The sequence below is a fragment of the Panicum virgatum genome, chromosome 4K, assembly GCF_016808335.1.
Source record: "Panicum virgatum strain AP13 chromosome 4K, P.virgatum_v5, whole genome shotgun sequence".
NCBI classification, from domain to species: Eukaryota; Viridiplantae; Streptophyta; class Magnoliopsida; order Poales; family Poaceae; genus Panicum; species Panicum virgatum.
The window spans coordinates 39,302,925-39,322,335 of NC_053139.1; the positions used below are offsets into that span (position 1 = coordinate 39,302,925).

At 40.7% G+C, this 19,411-nt stretch overlaps 1 protein-coding gene across 4 annotated transcripts; it reads right to left on the bottom strand.

The window, feature by feature from the left end:
• Window positions 1-9,915: 9,915 nt before the first annotated feature.
• Window positions 9,916-19,195, bottom strand: LOC120703946 (MORC family CW-type zinc finger protein 3-like). Of its 4 annotated transcripts, XR_005687325.1 has the most exons (19): window positions 19,064-19,195; window positions 17,841-17,903; window positions 17,332-17,413; window positions 16,881-17,031; window positions 16,090-16,234; window positions 15,390-15,783; window positions 14,811-14,994; window positions 14,079-14,180; window positions 13,667-14,002; window positions 13,166-13,249; window positions 12,925-13,083; window positions 12,642-12,725; window positions 12,395-12,532; window positions 11,997-12,109; window positions 11,285-11,486; window positions 10,770-10,851; window positions 10,580-10,696; window positions 10,263-10,419; window positions 9,916-10,220 (listed from the first exon to the last, which is right to left on the bottom strand). XR_005687325.1 is itself a non-coding variant. In XM_039988156.1 (18 exons), exons 2-17 carry the CDS (start codon window positions 17,887-17,889, stop codon window positions 10,599-10,601), a joined length of 2,403 nt encoding a protein of 800 aa, XP_039844090.1. In that variant the 5' UTR covers window positions 17,890-17,903; window positions 19,064-19,195; the 3' UTR covers window positions 9,916-10,419; window positions 10,580-10,598. The 4 variants fall into 4 exon arrangements, 3 of the variants coding, with proteins under 3 accessions (XP_039844090.1, XP_039844091.1, XP_039844092.1); XM_039988156.1 differs by having other exon boundaries at window positions 9,916-10,419; XM_039988157.1 differs by lacking the exon at window positions 10,580-10,696 and having other exon boundaries at window positions 9,916-10,419.
• Between the last annotated feature and the right edge of the window lie 216 nt (window positions 19,196-19,411).

The following is a 19,411-nucleotide window of genomic DNA, read 5'->3' on the forward strand; positions in this document are numbered from 1 at the left end:
AAAAAGAAAAATGAAAAAATGGACAAGAAACAAATAGTTATAGTACAATAAAATACTATTACTAAAGCAAGCAATGATAACTTGGTCCGTCAATCAGAGTCCTAATCGGAATTCGGGTGACCTTATATTGAGTTAAGGGTCTGAGACCATTTAGAATTAGCGTTTGGTGAGTAAAATAGAAAAAGGCTGAAGTCCTCAACCGACACATACTATGTTATTATAAAATACATATGGTATATAACATATATTTTTAATATGCTAATCAATATTTTTATATGATTTCCCGTAGAAACATACGAGCATATTTGCTAGTACAATAAAAAGAGGACAACTCTAAATTTTCCATAAGATGTATTAGTAACACTACCCCATGCCCCTACTATGAAAACATCTTGCAGCATGACATGTTGGAAAGTACACTTTAAAACAAGGCTTTTGTAATACAATGTGGTACATATATACAATATGTATGCTCACATTCACCTGAAAGGTTAAAATAAGACTCAGATTGACCTGATGTTGACCTTTATTTTATGCTCTCTTTTCAATTTATTTATTTTTTGAAATACTAACGGGAAACTGTTCATAGAGCCATATCAGAATATCATGTTACTAGAATAATAAGTAATTTTCTTACCTAACTGTGGATAGCGCAAAGCAACACACTAAATAACCATTGATGGTAAACAAGATCCAAAAATGATTGCAATAAATAAAAAACCATTTTCTGATTACTGAACACATGAGCATACCTAGATGCACCAGCATCTCTGGAGTTGTCAATGAGTTCTGCTAATGCTCCAAAGATCCAACTATATATCATATGCCTCACCAAGTGTTCGCAAAAAACTAGGATTTGAAATGAAGAAATTCTTCGTAGGATTAGTTATTCTCCTTTTTCCTATTAAATCCAAAACTCCAGAGCGATTTTCAACTGACTCGAATGGTGAGGATTCTGACACAGGATCATTCGCCTGTCTCACTGGTGGCATAATAACAAGTAAGCAAGAGAATTGTCAATTAGACAAAATAATCAAATCATCTAGTTGAAAGCAAACATAATTTTTTATTAGAAAATATCAAACCTAGGAGGAACTAGGTGGTACTGTAAATAAGAAGAAATAAGTCCTCACTAGATTGTCCCCCCATCAGCTTACAGTCCCCTGGACCATTTTGTCCTCGTTCATATATGAGCACCGCATGCGAAAAGGTAGTGTGTTCATCAGGTTGAGGAGCAAGAATGTGAAATGTCGAGGACCCAAATGTAACGATACCAGCCTTCAGAAACAAATGAGAAAAGAAAGGCAGGTGCCTTCCCATTAGAGACAACGAAATAGAGCTACTAGAGTAGTTAGCGCGTTGCAACAATATAGTACGCTACATGCTCATTTCATGGCAACAAAAATCCTGCCTCAGGTATTTTCGTTGGTTGAGCAAAAACTTCATCTAGCATAGGGTGCACCTTTCCTTATTTTACTTAAGCCAGATGTCCCTACCATTACACCCCATTTCAAAGTGTAATCTCCCAGGATGATAAAATGGAAGGTTCATCCAAGTATTTTAAAGGAGTAATTTAAACATACCAAAAGACAGCTTAGTGAGCATTACAACGTAGTATTTGTAAAATGCAGATGTGAAATTATTTACCTTTTTACTATCCTGAAGGTAGCGCATGAACCTGTCCCATTCATAATTCTGACGACCATCTTCTGGAGCAGGAAGCAGAGAAAATTTTGGAAAATCACTCTGATGGCATATCTTAGTAGCCTCAAATTTAGTAATTGACCAAACAAAGGGCCTGTAAAAGAACAACATAGATTACTACACTATTCAGATTTCATAGAGGACTCGCCGGTGCAAATTAAGCTAGATATCCTTAGACGCAAAAGGTACAGATACAACATGTTTTTGTAAAATTTTACATAAACACATTCAAGTAGATAATGCTAGTGTTGAACATAAGGACAAAAGTGTTGCCATTCAAAACACCATGCATTCAATAGTCCAGCCATCCACAAATAAATAAAACTCAAAACACTATTCAATAGCCCAGCCATCCACAAAAGTATGCTACAGTAAACACGAAGCATTCCTTTTCAACAATAGGTTTGGTCCGAGAAAGCATATGAAATCATCGGTGGATCTATTTAGTTAGGAAAAATATCGACTTACACTTCAATCGGAAGGTCATAAACTTTGACACGGCATATGCTCTTACCATTCGTTTGCAGCAACACATAGTCCAAACTGCCACCTAGTAAAAAAACACCCTCAAGGTCAAATCTTTAATAAACTATAGACTCCCATACAGTAATGACAAAAGTAGAAAATGTCATGACAATATTAACTTGATGTTAAAGCTCAAGTTTTTTTAAAAAAAAACTGTTCAAATTGAAATTAGGTTTCAGAAGCTTGACGTGTAGCATATGTTTGTTCACATAAAGCATTTGAACCCTCTCCAAGCTCATCATCTCTCAGTTAAAGATTGAAAGTACAAGTCACATAAGCTACAAGTTGTAGTATGCACATACAAATAAATGTGAAAGTTGTTTAAATTATAGTACAATTCAGAATAGATGTGTAAATTTTGAGCAGCACACAACTCGATCTTCTGTTCTTCTTATACTATTACTAAAGTATATACTCCTTTTGGAGCCTCCATGTTAATGCTCATGAGACGAGCCAAAATAAGTCATTGAAATTCTTTAAGTAATTAAGAAACATATTGCCATTAATTTAGTGTGCTAGAAATCATCATTGACAATAGTAGTTATAGATCTATTCGGTTTATTCAAAATTTATCAACCTCAATCATTGTGAAAGTCATCTAAAGTACCTCCCCCCCCCAAAAAAATTATATTTACATTATCCACCTCTTCAATTATGAAATAGAACCAAAGTAACCCCCATCCCCCAATTTTTATCTAAATTACTCAATTATGCTAGTATTATGAAAAATAATCTAAGATAACATAGAAAAATTTGTACATAAATTACTCACATATGTAATATTAAAAATTATATAAAGTAACCTCTAAATCTGCATCTAAATTACATGCCTCTGTCATTACAAAAAAAAAATCTAAAGTGCTCCTTATATGCGTCTAAGTTATTACCCACTTCTACCATCGTTAATATAGAACCTAACAGTTCGCGGCTTTCAACAGGGGGCATATGCCTCTATTCCTATCCTAAAAAGTAAAAACTCTAGAACTGTTTATGTGGACGGATGGAGTAACCATTAACGAGAACAATGATACCTTCTTTATTACGTGGTGTCTCATTCAAATCAATTGCTCCGCTTCCCATCTCCTTTTTCTTCACCTTCTGGAAATGGTAAAACCATTGACAAGAATATATTATTATCAAAGCACAAGGTAATGAATCTGCATCTAAACCAAATGGAAATTGAGACTGCGAATGACAACAAAATGTTCAACCATTCTCCAAAGGTTGACTACAACATAGCGGTGCCAACAACCCTTTCCAAGACGCATGCATGCAAAGCTCAGATGCAGCCTAAATACATTTTCTAGACCCAGGCCAGCAGCGCTGCTACCGGACTATTTTCTTTCATAACACATGGAGCCACCGAAGCAGTAATCTAACTTTCTTGCACCGAACGCAAAGAACACAAACAACACGGATGCCGAAATTCCAGCAGGACTGAAGCATCTACGATGCTAGTATAAAATAGATACCAAGTCTCAAACAGGAACAGAAAACCCTACTGAGTACTGACAGCTGAGGAAAAACCCGCGCCGCCAGAGCACGGAACGACCGACATACACGGCCACTAGATTCGTTGAACTTCAACCCCGCAGCTGGGAAACCAAGAAGAAATCCGCGACCGAGAGAACCGATGAACACAGTACCCAAACCCAATCCAGAAAACCCCAACTCGATCGACCATTAAAACCGCAGCCTCAAACACGAATATGAGCCGACGTGGCAAGCAAGCGCGGAGAGTGAGGAAGAGAGCGAGCGCTGGGCATTTTACCCTGCGGGAGAACCGGGCGGAGGCGGGGGGGGGGGGGGGGGGGGGGGGGGGGGGGGGGGGGGCGGGCTTTGCGCTCGAAATGCGGAGGAGAGTGGTATATGAAGCTTTGATGACAAGCCTCGATGCTTGGGCTGCCATCTGACGGAACTGCCCTCGGGGTTGCGCAGAATAACGGGGGCCTGCCCGAGTCTGTGACATCCCAGGTGTTTAATTAGTTAAACCAGAGTCATTAGCATCAAATCATGCATCCTTAATCAAGAAACGTTGAAATAAATGTGTATGTATGTGTGTCTATGGGTATATGTGCATAGGTCAGAAACCTTAAATAATTTTTAACCCAATGCAAGTATGCATATGAAATTGAATAGACATCTCACTAACATTATGATAAACCAAATGCTAGTTGAGGTCAAAGGGAGAAAATGAAATTTTGCACATGAAATGACGAGTCATCCAAATCACAGTTTTCGAATATCTTTCAAATTTTGAACAAATATGCTTTGAAAATAATTTCTAAAACATAGCTCCAATAAACTTTTGCCTAAAACTAAGGTGGTTGGGTTTCAAATGATGGGAAAACTTTTATGTTCAAAGTTTTTTTTCAAGTTGCTATACAACAGTGGAAGAAAATTTTAAATTTAAACTTGAATAGGGCAATATTTTAAATTTGCAAGAGTTTAAAATTAACTTTTAAGGTAGGCTTCAAATGAGTTTGTGCCTGAAACGAAAGTTGTAGGGTTTTGAATTTTGAACAACTTTCGTATTCAAAATTTTTCGAGCTTCCATTGAAAATTTTGAGAAAAAAATAATAAATAAAGTCAACTCTCTCTCCCTCTCTCCCTCCTTTCCCCCTCCTCTGCTTCACTGCAAGGCAGAGCTTCAAAGCGGAGCAGAGCAGCAACGCTGCACGGCCGCCTGCGCCACCAGGCCTGCACCGCCGCCTGGCCGCGCCTGCTGCTGCTTGCTGCGCCGCAGCCCGGCCATGAGTGCCTCCCCGCACGCCACTACACGAAACAAGAGCCGGACAAGCGCTCGACGACGCGCAGTCGACGCCGCCGGCCATCAATGCCACTGACCGGCCACTACCCCGCGCCCTCGCCCCACCTCGCCCCAAGCCCTTTCACTTCGTGGAGAAGCCTCGCCCCTTCCCTATCCCCCTCTGGCTCCCAAGAAAACCTGAGCCGAAGCCCTGCTCGTCGCACAGAACGGCGCCGCCGCTACCATTGTCGCCGCCCCTCCCCGGTCCATGCGGAGCTATACCTTTCGTCCCTCCTCGACCCAAATCGACTCGCCCACGAGCTCCCCCACCTCCCACTGGTGCTCTGCGACCCGACCTCCACCGCCCAAAGCCGCCGAAGCACCGCCGCCGCGACGTCCGCCCACCGTCCGCCCCTGCTCACCGTGGCCGGCGCGCCACAGGCCGCCTCCGCGCACACCGAGACCACCTACGGGTTCCCCTTGAGCCCCTGGTGCTAATCCCCCACTTCCCCCTCGCCGCCGGCGAGCGACCTCGCTGGATTTCGGCCCCCAAGGTCCGCCCCTCCCCTGTTAAGTCCGGTGGGGACCTATTTGCAAGTCCCCAAAACTTTCAAGGGGTATATATGCGAGAGTCGGTTTTGTTTTTCTTTTTGTTTCCAAAAACAGCAAACTTGTAAAATCGATATAAATTCTTAGAAAAATCTGAAAATTCAAACTCAACTGTTCTGGAATCCTTGTGACTTTATCTACAACTTTTATTACATGAACTTTTTATTTTCCTCAATAGTTTTTGCTCTATTTAAAATACAATGAAAATGTAGCTCTTATTGTATCTCAAGTTGTATCCACTGAATGTCTACCATTTTTTGTCAGTATGTTGCATGTTAGAAGATTAGATTTTTGTAAAAGTTTGGTAGCCAGTTGACACTCCTAGCTATAGGTTTTATTTAGGACTTGATGTATTCCTGGGGTAAATAGTTTTATTTATCCAAGTTGTTATGATATGATTCATGGGTTCAAACTTTTACAGTACCATTAATTTGGTTCCCAGTTTCTATAGAAAAAGTTTGAGAATTTTTAGTTGAACCCAACTGGAACAAATGATTTTTGGTAAGAAGAAATACAATAAATCAAAGAAAATAGTTACTTTGCCTGGAAAAACATGATATTTTTACCATAGGTCTATTATGTTCACCTAATCACTTTGTAAAAATTTGAGGCTCAGTATCTCAGTATAATGGTCTGTATAAATTAATCTTGATCTATGCCACTTTAGTTTGCTTTATTTCTCATGCCTTGTGTAATGCTTAGTTAAATCTGAAATTTTTACAGAAGCTTCATAATAGGATCATCAACACTCAGTTTAAGTTTCATTACCAGTACTTGCATGGTTTGACCTGTACAATTTATTTTTTTCTAGCAGTAGCTGATTACTTTATTTTTCATGGTTAATCTGTTGCATGAAATTAGCTGAAAATTTCACAGTAGGTATGTTACTCTGATATGTACCTCGCATAAAAATTTTAGTACCAGAAAGTATATGTGACCCTAGTTATGGCTTTTACATGTTCTAGTGTTAATTGAGAAAAAAATACCTTTCAACACATCAATACGGTGAAAACAGCAAACCCTCTAGTTCTTTTATGAACTAAATCATGTTAGATAATACTCGATAAATAATTGCCCAATGAGATGAAAATAAATTTTGTTTTGTTCTTCAACTTGGGTTTTGTTGGATTATAACTTTATAGTGAAGTAAATAATAAATTATTATCGTCAAACAACTCATACATGTGCATTTCATATAGATCCGACTACTCTCGCTGACGGTACGTACGAGCTGGTGCCGGAGTCCGAGAGTGAGCAGCGTAAAGCTTAAGTTAATTTAACTGAAGCTGCGCAAGAACCGAACCAAAGTTCGGAAGAGCCCAAGACTAACTACACTCAGGAAGGCAAGCCCCGGAGCATGACCTATTACTTTCAACTTTATGCCACTTATTGTTTCTATATACTTGTGCATTTAAGTTTACAAGAGTTGATTGAAACCTTAGTTGCATGATCCTAGGTACTTATGTTTGAACACTAGTATGTTTGGGTCGCTAGACAGCTAAGCTAATGATTCGGTAGAAGTCGAGTGATTTTCTGTCACTCGCGAGCTTATAGGAGTTGAATGTCTACTACATGCTGCAATCATAAGGTCCATGAGCGGGGCTATGGTACTTGTTGATGCCCCGTCTGTTTAGTGAAAATGTTAAGGCCGCAGTGTGTGGTAGTGGTGGTTAAGCTTTTGAACATACTAACCACATGACGGTAATCAGTAAGCTTAAGTACCTGATCGGACCGGAGAGTGGACTTTTCTCTCACCCTCTTTGAACTTGTTCTCATGCGCGCACATGCGGGTACAGAGTCTGCGTACTCTGTAGTCGAGGATGGTGACCCTGATCCACGAGCCGGAAAGAAAGGAGAAATGTTGCGTGGGGACTCGGTTCCCATGCGTGTGTTTAGGTTTGTCTGGCCAGGTTAACAAATTCGATTCGAATCGTCCGTTTCTCGCAGTTATTGAGACTGCTTAACCCTTTTGCCACATAGATTAAGAAGTGGAACAAGGATGGTGATGAATATGGTTGAATGATGAAAAATAATTGTTTTCCACCATGTATGATATTGGATAGATGCTCACTTAGAATGGTTAATTGAACTAGAATTTGAAGCTAAAATCAGAAATTAAGGATTTATTCTTAGTTGCTTTTCGGCGAAACAAATCCCTCCAGCCAAAAGCCTTGCATGTCAAGTTAGTGGGCTAAGTATACTCATAGTCGGGTAAGTCTTGTTGAGTATTAGTATACTCAGTCTTGCTTGTGGCTCAACTTTGTTTTCAGGTGATACGTTTGAAGATCAGATAGTTAGCTTGACTTGGCCGTGTACTTTACCTCCTGGTTGGTCGGTGGAGTGGAATCCGATTCCGGCCAGCGATGACAATGCCGAGTGATGTCATGTACGGGCTTCATCATGGCATCTTGTATCGTCGTTTAGAACTCGCTTTATTTCCGCTGCAGTTGAACTCTGAACTATTTTCAATTTGAATTTCAAAAACCTTTTTGAGATTTCGAACTTGGTTTGTAATAATTAAGTTAAGACTCTGTAATGTAATATATTTGTGAAATGCTGTACTCTCTGGACTCACCTTCGTGTGAGTTGTATGTAAGCTTTGGGTTTCGATTGCAGCTCAGGTGGTTTCATCGGGACTTTACCCGACTGGACTGTCGGATTACTCCGTTTCCGTTTGAAGTGCGTTTTAGCCGGGATTATCTTTATGGTGATGGTTAGCGCACTTGAGCCGGATTAATTTAGGCGGTTCTGCCACAGAGTCGGGTCGGCCTCCCACTTACATGCGGTCCGACCGCACCAGGTCCATGTGTCAGCGGAGAGCCCTGGGCGAATCACGGTGGCTGCGTAGCATACTGGTTACTCGTACGAGTTTACCCGGGTGGTTTATCCATCGCTTCATGCATTCATTAACTTTTGACTCCTGCGATAAATTTCGTCCCTTTCCCATGGACCATGGCATAGTAGCTATTTCCAACGAAAATTTTATTTGTATATTTATATAAATTTTTGAAAGTATGAATTATTAAGGGTCTCTTTGGATCCAGGTGATTGAATTTTAACGTCATACTGTATATTTGAACACCAATTAGAAATATTAAATATATGCTAATTATAAAACTAATTCACAAGATGCATGCCTAATTAATTCTTGTCGGCAAATTATGCAACGTGATTATCCTTCACGCGCACAAGAAAACAAAAAAGATGTTATCGTGACGATGAGTTGAGGACACAGCCAACAAAAATGCAACGTGCAAACGGCTCGCAATCACTTTCTCTCTGTGTGTTTTCTTTTTACCGAGTACGTTCTTCTCTTCTCTCCGTTTCAGTCATCGACGCCAAGGGGGCTGCCCTGCGCCAGTCCTCTCCCCGCCGAGCCAGTCCGCCGAGGCCGCCGTCGAGGCGGCCGACGACATCCACCAGTGGTGGAAAACTGGAAAACCTGGCAAAGCAAGGCGAACAGACGCTGGCTGCTGTGCGGGGCGTGAAGTGACGGGCTGACGGCCGTGGCCGTGCTGCGCCGGCTCCTGTCGCGCTGCTATATTCGGCTCCGGCATCATTACTTCTCCATCCAGGAGTAGTTTTCTTTTGTAGTCTTATTTCATTTTTGGTATAACAATCCAGAAGAAGAATTTTACTTATCATCTCATAATTAATTATGATTTCTTGATTTTGATGTTAGCATATAGTACATACACCAATCTTTTTTTCTAGAGATATTACAACCATCCATATTAAAATAAGAGTATTAAAAGAGAAAGTACAATTTTAGAGAAAGTACCATAAAAAGAATGAAGGGATTACTACTGTAGCAGTTCCACCGTAGGCCAAGGCCACGAATGGACATGGCGTTAACGCCCAAAATGTCAAATCAAAAGTACTATCAAATCAATCAACTGCAATCCGTCCCGCAAAAACTATTCCATTCGTCTTTAAATTTTGTTCGACACTGTGTGTTTAGATCGTAATAAAATCCATCTAATTAAAATAATAGTAAATACAAAAAATTATTGCATTGAGAAGTAGTGTCATAAGGGTGTTATGAACATTAAATATGCTGACATGTGGTAGCCTCATTATCAAGAGAAAGAAGGGAGAGTGTCATGAAATATGAGATAAGTGTAATCACCATAATACTCCTCTCGATTATCTAGTTTATTGTCTTAATAATTATGCTAATGACACTCCCACTCAAACTAGCCTAAGAAGAGCATGAAGCCAATAAAATATTTAAGTAAATATTACTTTTCTAGTTCCAAAACATTTGCATTTGTTGAGAATCTAGAGAACCAAATAAATAGCATGGTCTTCAATTACAACTATTATAATTAATTAGAGGTAACATGATTATTTTTCACTAATATTAATGTCTGAAGTTTTCTAAATAAACAGTAGTCTTCGTGGGACTGAGGGAGTAGATCAAAATAGCAGCCCGCTCCATGAGTACAAAAATTGCCTAGGAGGTAAGGCATCCGGCTAGCCGACTAAGATTAAACGCCTTAATACGCCATATGTCGAACCAAAATAATCCGCCCTTCTAAACCCCTCCAACATTGCAGGCTCACAGGCCAGCTATACACACATTCACCACCTGAAGCTCAACATTTTGAGAACGAGAAACACCTACTTACAAACAGCTAATCAACCTACAAACAAACAGCTAATCAACCTACAAACAAACAGCTAATCAACCACTAATTTTTTTACAAACACGCCTATGTAGCATGTGTTAAACTCTACTGCACAAGAACCATGGGATTGTACTGCTGCAGCGCTCCTCCAAAAGTTGGTCTCAAGCATCGGTCTCGAAGTTCAACAATGCATTATACCCACTGGGATTAAAACAGAGGCATCACTGATTTAGCAAACAAGAGGCATTATACTGTTAAAATGATATCAGAGAAAATCTAGAAATCAAAGCATAGTGACCATTACTGATTTACTGCTTAAAGCATACGTGTGGGGTAAACAGGAAAAGGACACAATGGTTACCAAGTATTTTTCAATTTCCTCAGCATTTGTAAATCTTCGCAGGCCCCCTTCTTAGCCTCTTCAAAGCAGGACGAGGCGCACCATCCTCTGTTTGTGAGGACGCACATTCAAGATCATCTGAAGGAGAATTTTAGTTCATGCAAGAAAAACAATTAAAATTATAGGGAATCAAGCTATACAATGTTCTTACCATCGCTGTTGTCCTTGGGCTTTGATGGGGTGCCACTTGAAGATTTATTTCGCTTGTTGACCTCTAGGGGACCCCAGACATTCTGAGTACAGAATGTGATTAAGCTGTTTGTTTCCATGGCTTTGATCTTTGGCCTTGTTTGGATCGGCAACGATTCTAGCACGCACACATCCCGAAAAAAGAATCTCGCATGCATGAAGTACTAAATGAAGTCTATTTGCAAAACCTTTTTAGGGATGGGTGTAACTTTTCGCGACGAATCTAATGACGGTAATTAATCGATAATTAGCTATAGTGATGCTACAGTAACCAACCTCTAATCGCGCGGTCAAAGGCCTCATTAGATTCTTCAGGGTCACTAGCGCGGGGGTTCTGAAGTTGGTTTTGTAAACTGGCTTTGTTTGACACCGTAATTAGCAGTCAAAATTTACTATTCATTACCATGCTACAAAACCAAACAAGGCCCTTGCGAAAAGGAAAGGAAATGTATTATATGCTTTAGGGTTTCTAGTTACCTTCGTGTCTCCATCATCTTGAGTAATCTTCTCAGCCTCGAGGCTCTCGGGCCTCATTTCCTTCTTTGGTGTCTCTCCTTGCCGGGCAGTCCTATTTTGTTCATCATGGCCAGATCTCTTCTCACCAATCACGATGATACCACGTCCCATTTGTTGCTCTGGAACCTCACATTTCCCATTGAAGGGTGGCATGTAGCAGAACCTGAGAGTGAGAACATCAGTGCCTAAAACCTATTAATAATTTGATAATTTATGTAAGAAACAGGTGATGCCAATGTATAAGCTTTAGCAAAACAACATCATAAACTCCATTTAAAAAATAGTTTGAACTGATCAATGAACTAATGAAGTGAGATCCCATTATTTAGCATATGGGTACTAAAACTGCTACAGTGCTACGTGAACATTTATCCAGTAAGGTGAGAAGCCAGCAAGATGAACATCACTAATAAAGTAGCATAGTGTGATACATGTAAAATCAATAAATATCCATAGAGCATTGGGTTGCAGTAGCTCGGAAGTGCACAATGGTAAAAACTAATGCATATCAATACAACATAGTATAAAGAAAGATCGCTGCTACTAAAAATAACTGCTCTTGAACAGTTAGCATGTAAATCAACCAGTTGCCTCATTGCAGCTAAGAAGGGCACAACACTAAAATCAAGACTTTATCATGTATGAAACTCCTTTATGATTGCCTGGTACAAACCATTCCTCCGGAAGAGTGTTTGTATTGAAGCCTGCATTCAACATTCTCCACTTACGACAGCTGTAGCACTGAACCCATTCAGAATCAGGCTTGTGGCGCTCATCCCCTTTTCTCTGGATGAAGAAAGTTAACTAGAGTGAACACTTAAAAAAAGTGCATATAATCTTTTCGGATTAACATAAACGAATCCACGAGAACTTAGTCCACATATAACATGCAAATTTAGCTCCTAAAACGACAAGAGAAGAAACAAAGACTGGAAAGAAACTCTCTATCCCTGCCCCTACTATGTTCGTTCTATACTAATATGAACATTTAGCACTTTATGGCCCGGTGTGCATGAGCAGCAACGCACAACTAATGATATATTTCATAGTAAACAAAATCATAATCCATACCAACTCAAGATTGTCAAAATGTGTGTCCCAGTATTCGTCCACTTTCTTGCCAAGCCACTCCTCCAGTTTAGCATACATTTCACAATCTTGAAACCCCTGTTTACTGTTCAAAACCCAAGAATTGTCATCTCCATCATCCTACAAAAGAATAGAGAAGTTAATTCCATGGTCGAAACAAAAGGACAGCTGAATTTCTCGCACTGAAAACAAAAACGAAGTAAAGGAAGTCATGGTATTTGAAGCTTACAATGAGATTTGTAATATCTGCAACTCCTATTACTCCACGTCCCACGTCAGCACTGTGCTTTTGGCCTCCAACCCGTTTGTAAGACTGAAAAGCGATACACATGATCAAAAGTACAACAGAACAAACATTTACAGCTAAAACCTGGACATGAAAAAGTCAATGTAATTTCTGCAAATAGCTATTAAATCTAACACCATAACATGTATTTCCATGGTCAAGCTACAATTCCCTCACCAACTCTAACTTAGAAGGTGGAGCAGTAAACCAGAATAGCTAATCTCACCTCAATTAGACGACCATGCCAATACAAGAAAATTCCACAATTTGTTCTGTCCCATTCTACCTTGCTCCTTCCCAGAGTCAATACAATAGTCCTTCCCATAATTTCACCAGAAATAACAGATGTCTTGTTAAGGGTCTTTGCCAAAGGGCGGGTTTTGACCTGCCCAGTACAAAACCCAACGAATGAAAATAGGAAAATAGATGCACTATGATATAGAAAGAAGTGACACAAGAATATTTACCAAAGAGCCTTGGACAGATATCTTCATCCGAGGATTCAGGAACATAACTTCCAAATAGGACTGAAGAGAATAGTCCAATGGGACCTATGAATAAAATCCATAAAAGAAGTGATCCAATGAATGAAAAAAATTGGAAATACAAAATTAAGAACTTGATAATCATGACATGACTGAAGAAAATGGTTAGGGTCCAAATCAGTCATGGACAAGGTTCAGAGTACTTAATGTGTGAGTGATATGCATAGTCTGCTAATACACAACCAATTAGTGTTTGGATTAAAAGTTTTTCTGTCATCCCATTTTGAGGACTCACAGAAATACCTCGGAATCGAACTACCAAACCAAAAACATGAAAGCTACAGTATTCCATCAGAAAACTGCAACAAACTTCTGGCTTCTACACTGTGAAATTGAAAATACCTCTCCAAAGTCATTTTTAGTATGGCTGTCTCTTGCCTCAAAGAGATAAAATACAAATTGATGAAGAGTCACAGCACATACCTTGTTACTTGTTTGTCCTGGACGTGATCTCACTCTTCTTGAACGAATTAATATGTCTCCACGACCACTGTGCACAGGATTTTCAGAAGACTTGCCAGAATTCCACTCCAGAGTGTAATCATTACCCCATCTGTCTAAGTTCCATATGTAAATTTGTGTCCCAGTACGCTCCTCACCAAATAGGCCTAATTTTTCTCCTATGAAATACTCGTTAAAGGAAGAAAACTCCTTAATAGCATTCAGGTTATATTCTGCAGTAGCTTCAGATTGGACACTCAAATCAACTTCCATGTATTGCCCTTCCTTTCGATATGCCACCACAGGGATCTCAAGATTCTGCAGAAAATTATCCAATTTATAGATCCTCAATAGAATGTGATGTACTAGGGCAAGCAATAAGAACAATACATACATCCTTTCCTTCATTAAAAGACTGAGAAAGAAAGGCCACTGATCTGGATGATAAAGTTTGTGTGAGCACAATTGCATCTTTTCCAAGTTTCATAGCACCAGTCTACATGCAGCATAAAGAAAACAAAGTTAGTAACAACTACAACAATCTTCATACGATATAACTGTGTATACAAAAGTCTGATTGGCCAATACTGCAGGCATGATTGAAGTACTGTTTACAACAGTAGGACTAGGAAGGATGCCTATGAATCCTGAACCAGGAACTCTGGACTAATAGAACTAATACCAATTTGGTCTTAAAGTATTATATCTAAACAATGCGCATCTCTCATGGAAGTTTTTATGGTAGAAATGATTAGGTGTATTGTGTATATCAACTTGGAAGTAACACTGGGCAGAAAAAACCTAGCAACATCAATGATGAATTGATTGTAGATCTCTATCATTGTCATTGCAGAATGAACACACCGTCTGGGACTATTGAATAACATAAAAACAAATTCTCAGCATTACACAAATAAGTGCCAAACTATTTCAGTTGTCACCATACCAATGTAATATATTGCATTCATTATTGGGGCTTGGAGATTTTAAGTATTTGAAGGACATCTAAAGCATAGATCTCATCCACAATGAGGATAGAATAAGAGTGCAATCTAACACTTTGACTGTGAGTAGAAATACTAAAATAGAGGAGGATGCAGCCATTCTACAAATGAGAGGTGTCTACCTTAAATCCAATTCCAAATCTCCCAATCTGATCCTCTCGATGATCAGTAGGTCGTTTGTGACCAAAAGAGATCATTCTCATCATATCAGCATAAGTCATTCCATGCCCATCATCAATTACAGATAAAACAGGAATTTTCCTTTGTGCTTTCTTTGAAAACAAAGATTCAACAGAAATATTCAGCCTTCCATAGAGATAAATAAAGAACAAGAAACAAGTAGTTAGCATGATCAATGAGGAATAACTGAAAATGGTGCATAAACTGTGTAACATATCTTGCAAAAGAATTCTGAGAACTACAAAAAGAAGGGTGACACTATGGTGACTTTTAATCTGTGATCTACAGTTCAATTTTTCTGTTAAGAGAATTTTCCTTTTCCTTGGAAAATATTAACCAACTGTGAACCTTTCTTAGGACTACATGAGAATATTATATAGTTAAAATCGGTAGCTTTCTAACTAAATAGATTTCATGATGCAACACAACACACTATAGTAGATTGCAACCTGGATCTAAACTGATTGCAAAAATAAAAATCACCATATTATGACTACAGCATCCTGAAGATATGAGCATACCTAGATGCACCAGCATCTCTGGAGTTGTCAACGAGCTCAGCTATTGCTCCAAATATCCAGCTAGCATGTGTCTGACTAAGTGTCCGCAGATAACTAGGGTCTGCAACGATGAAACTTTTTGCAGGAGAAGCCGTTCTCTTTTGTACTGCTGGATTCAAAACTCTAGGGCTGTCTTCAACAGACTCGCATGGTGAGGATTCTGGAACTGGTCTATGGGGTTCTGTGACTTGTGGATTACGATGCTTAGGTGACGTTTCCATCTCCTTGGCATTTAGCCCACTATCACAAATCTCCTCTTTGAAGTATGGTGGCTTAGAGTTCCTCAAGCCATATTGAACTTCACTCTTGTAAGACCTCTTTGAAGAATTCACTGCAGTACCATTCACATGTCTCCCTGTTGTCATGATAATTAAGAAAGAATGGTCAACTGGAAAATCCGAATCATCAAAATTTCAAAGAATAGATGGTATATTATGTTGCATATCATCAACTTCAAGCATGTAGAACCCAACACCATGAAATGGGGAAGTAAACAAAAGATAGCTCAATAGTGCAATCTTTAGGAAATGGTATGATATCATCCACACAAGCAAACTAGTGATGATGAAATTGAGATTATAGAATACACCCATGTAGGGGCTAGTGAATTATCTTAGGATAAAGAGTTGTTTTCAAGAGACAGTACAGAAAAACCCCTCACCAGATGTTCCTGCCATCTGATTGCAATCTCCAGGTCCACTTCGTCCACACTCGTATAAGAGCACCGCATGTGAAAAGTTTGAGCATTCCTCAGATTGAGGAGGAAGTATGTGGAAGGTTGAGGACCCACATCTAGCAATAGCAGCCTTCAGAAGCAAAACAAGAACAGATTTACTAGCTTGTGTGACAACAAAATACAGCACATAAACCTGCCTACAGTGTTTTAGATGACTGAACAGAAAATCCGTAGCACATCAAGCTCCTCTCCCTCCTCCTCTTATCCTTCTTAATCGAGATGTCCCTACTAATATACACTTTTTGTAACAACTTAGCTACTTACTCCCTCCGTTCCATAAAACATGTCACTCTAGGATTCAAAACTTGTCCCAAAAAACAAGTCATCTTACCCTATTTAAAAGTGCATGTGCCTGCAAGAATCAATTAGTGCCAAATATGGGTAATAAATAGGGGCAAACATGGTCATTTACCTTCTTGTTAGGATGACTTGTTTTCTGGGACGGAGGGAGTACATCGCAACCCAATAAAAAAGTTAACTCCCAAGACTGCAAGTTGGTCGATCCTAATCCCAACCCCAGTTTTTTAAGAGATTAATTACAGAGAGCCTGCTAGGCTGCAGCTGTGGCTGCAGAGGCTGCAGCCAGCCGCCAGCAGCTACCGCTGTTTTGGTGCTGCAGCCGAGCGGCTGTGCGGCAGCTAGCAGCCGCTGCCGGCAGTGAGCAGCAACTGAGCTCCGGGAGTTCCATCTTTACAGACAATGAAGAAAATATTTACCTTTTTATTATCCGATAGGAAGCGCAAGAACTTTCCCCATTCAGAATTCTGATGGCCATCTTCGGGATCAGGAAGCAGTGAAAATTTTGGGAGGTCCCTCTTCTGGTATGCTTTAGTTGGCATAAATGAAATAATTGACCAAATGAACGGCCTGAAAAAGGAAAGCATAGTTGGGATTCTACAGAGCATATACATCAAGACATGAAAAGAACAGACACATAATGATTCCATGAAATTAAAAGAACAAAAACACTCATGTGGACGGAGCTAGTGAAGAACACATAGACAACAGTGTTGCACTTAAACGGTCAAAAGGCCACCCATCCACAATTGTTTGATGTGCGATAGTATGTTACATAAACATGAACCATTTCATTTCTTTCACCAAAAGTTTGGTCCAAGAATACAAAGTACTTAATATATCCAATTGGTCAAAAAATTATCAACTTACACTTCTATGGGGAGATCACAAACTTTGGTGCGGCATATGTTCTTACAGTCCTTTTGCAGCAACACATAATTAAAGCTGCCACCTAGCATAAAAAAAAACTCTATTCTTCAGGCCAAATCTTGCAAAATTTATTATGCTATATAACTATATAGTTGTAAAGCAAGAAAAAAAGGAAATAAACTTCAAGTTTATTAGAAACTAAACAGATTTCGAATGAAATGTTTCATGGACAGCATGTGCCCAACTGCCCATGAAAGAATTTGGACCAATTACAAAGTCCAAGCCCATAATCAATCCATGAGCAAAGTAACATGGCTACAGCTTACAATTGGATTGCACAAAGTATATCTGGTAAATTATCAAAACTACAGTGCAGTTCGTACAGATGAAACGCTGTGATATGTAAATTTTAGCAGTACAACCAGATTTCGTGCGGTCTCATTAAATTTGATATGGATAACCCAATCTAGAAAAAAAGTGTAATTATTTATAATCAGTGAGATTCGTACCTCTATTTTCATGCTGCTGCTCATTCAAATCAAATGTCACACTTCCCATCGCTTCGACTTCACCTGCTTAAACACAAATAGCACTGGAGTGAGAATCGATTATACTCTAAGATAAGAAAATGCCTCTCCGACAAAAGAAACTAAGATAATACACCTACATCTAACTCAACTGAAATCTAGACTGCGTATTGCACTGAAATTACAAATCTTCAAAGTTGAAAAACAAAATGAAGGTAAAATATAAAGCCTTCCTAGCCAAGAGGCATGCAAAGCATAAACAGGTCCAGAACCATAAACATGTAGGCATGTAGCATGATCACTCTTCATGGATCAAGTCAGCAGGGTAGTTGATGCGTTTTCCTTTTCGTAACACATGGAGCCACCTAACCTAGCTCTAGAAGTTCGGCCGCAGAATTGCAAAAACCAAACTAACACAAACGCCTGCAGGCAAATCATATACAGTGAAGCGCCAACTTAGATGTCCATGTCCATGCCCCATGTAACATGCATCAAAATGGAACATATAGCAAGACAACTAACTCGGCAGCCCCCACCCTCAGGTGCACGCCCAATGCATAACCCAAGGCCTCAAATAAGGCCAAAAGGCCGTGAACCACCAAACACCCCCCCTAATGCAACTACAAGTCTACAGCATTCCACAAATTCCACCAGCAGCGCGTCAGGATCAGCGCAAAACACTCGGAATAGCGAAAAAGGAGCGGAAAACCCTGCCGCAAATCACTCTGACGAGACGAAGTCCCTGAAGGACACCGCAATCATTTTGTCACAACGGAAATGCAAATATTAGCGGATTATTTTAGAGCGCGAATCATCCCCCGATGACACAACGAACATCACGCAAGCAAAGTACTGTGACGTAGAGGGGAAAGCCACCGAACCCCCGCACAGACCCCCCCCCCCCCCCCCCCCCCGCAAGCAGGACACAAAACCCCACACCCAAGCAGGATCAGCGAGCAAGCGGCGCGGCAGGCACACCACGCACGCGGCGCCGCAGAGCGGCCGAGCAGAGCACCAGCGCGCGCCGCGGGGGAGGGCACCTCCCAGAGGCCCAGGAGGGGAAACCCCCACCCAAGCACCCCGCGGCCACGAGGCCACGAGCCCCCGCGGGGCAACAAAATGAAATCCACGGCGCGGGTGCCGCGGCGAGAGGACGGGACGGGGACTAGGAGAGCGGGACCGGAGCTAGGGGGTTGGGGCATTACCCGGCGGAGGCGGAGGAGGAAGCGGAGGAGGCGACGCGCGGTGAGTGGGTTTGCAGAGGGGAGGGCGGGGTGCGTGCTGGCGATACGGAGGGAGACGGAGCGGCGGTTGCTGCTCGTGCTCTGCCTCTGCCAGGCTGGCCGGCGACGGTATAATATACGGCGGTGCGTGACGGAATTGCCATCGGTGTTGGTGGTAATCCACGGATCGCTGCCATCGGTTGCTTCTGCAGCTCTGCTGCAGGTTAGGCTAACCTCAGCAGCATACCGCGGAAGCCTCGAGATGGTGATGTGGCTGGCGTGCGGGCGGATGTGGCGAGGCCGGATTCGGGCCACGTGTGCGGTGCCAGC

Coding starts and splice junctions, on each gene's coding strand:
- LOC120703946 (XM_039988156.1), bottom strand. CDS start 17,889: ATGGGAAGTGTGACATTTGATTTGAATGAGCAGCAGCATGAAAATAGA. Junction 17,414..17,840: donor GCAGCAGCATGAAAATAGAG/GTACGAATCTCA, acceptor TTTTTATGCTAG/GTGGCAGCTTTAATTATGTG. Junction 14,995..15,389: donor AGAGATGCTGGTGCATCTAG/GTATGCTCATAT, acceptor TCTCTATGGAAG/GCTGAATATTTCTGTTGAAT.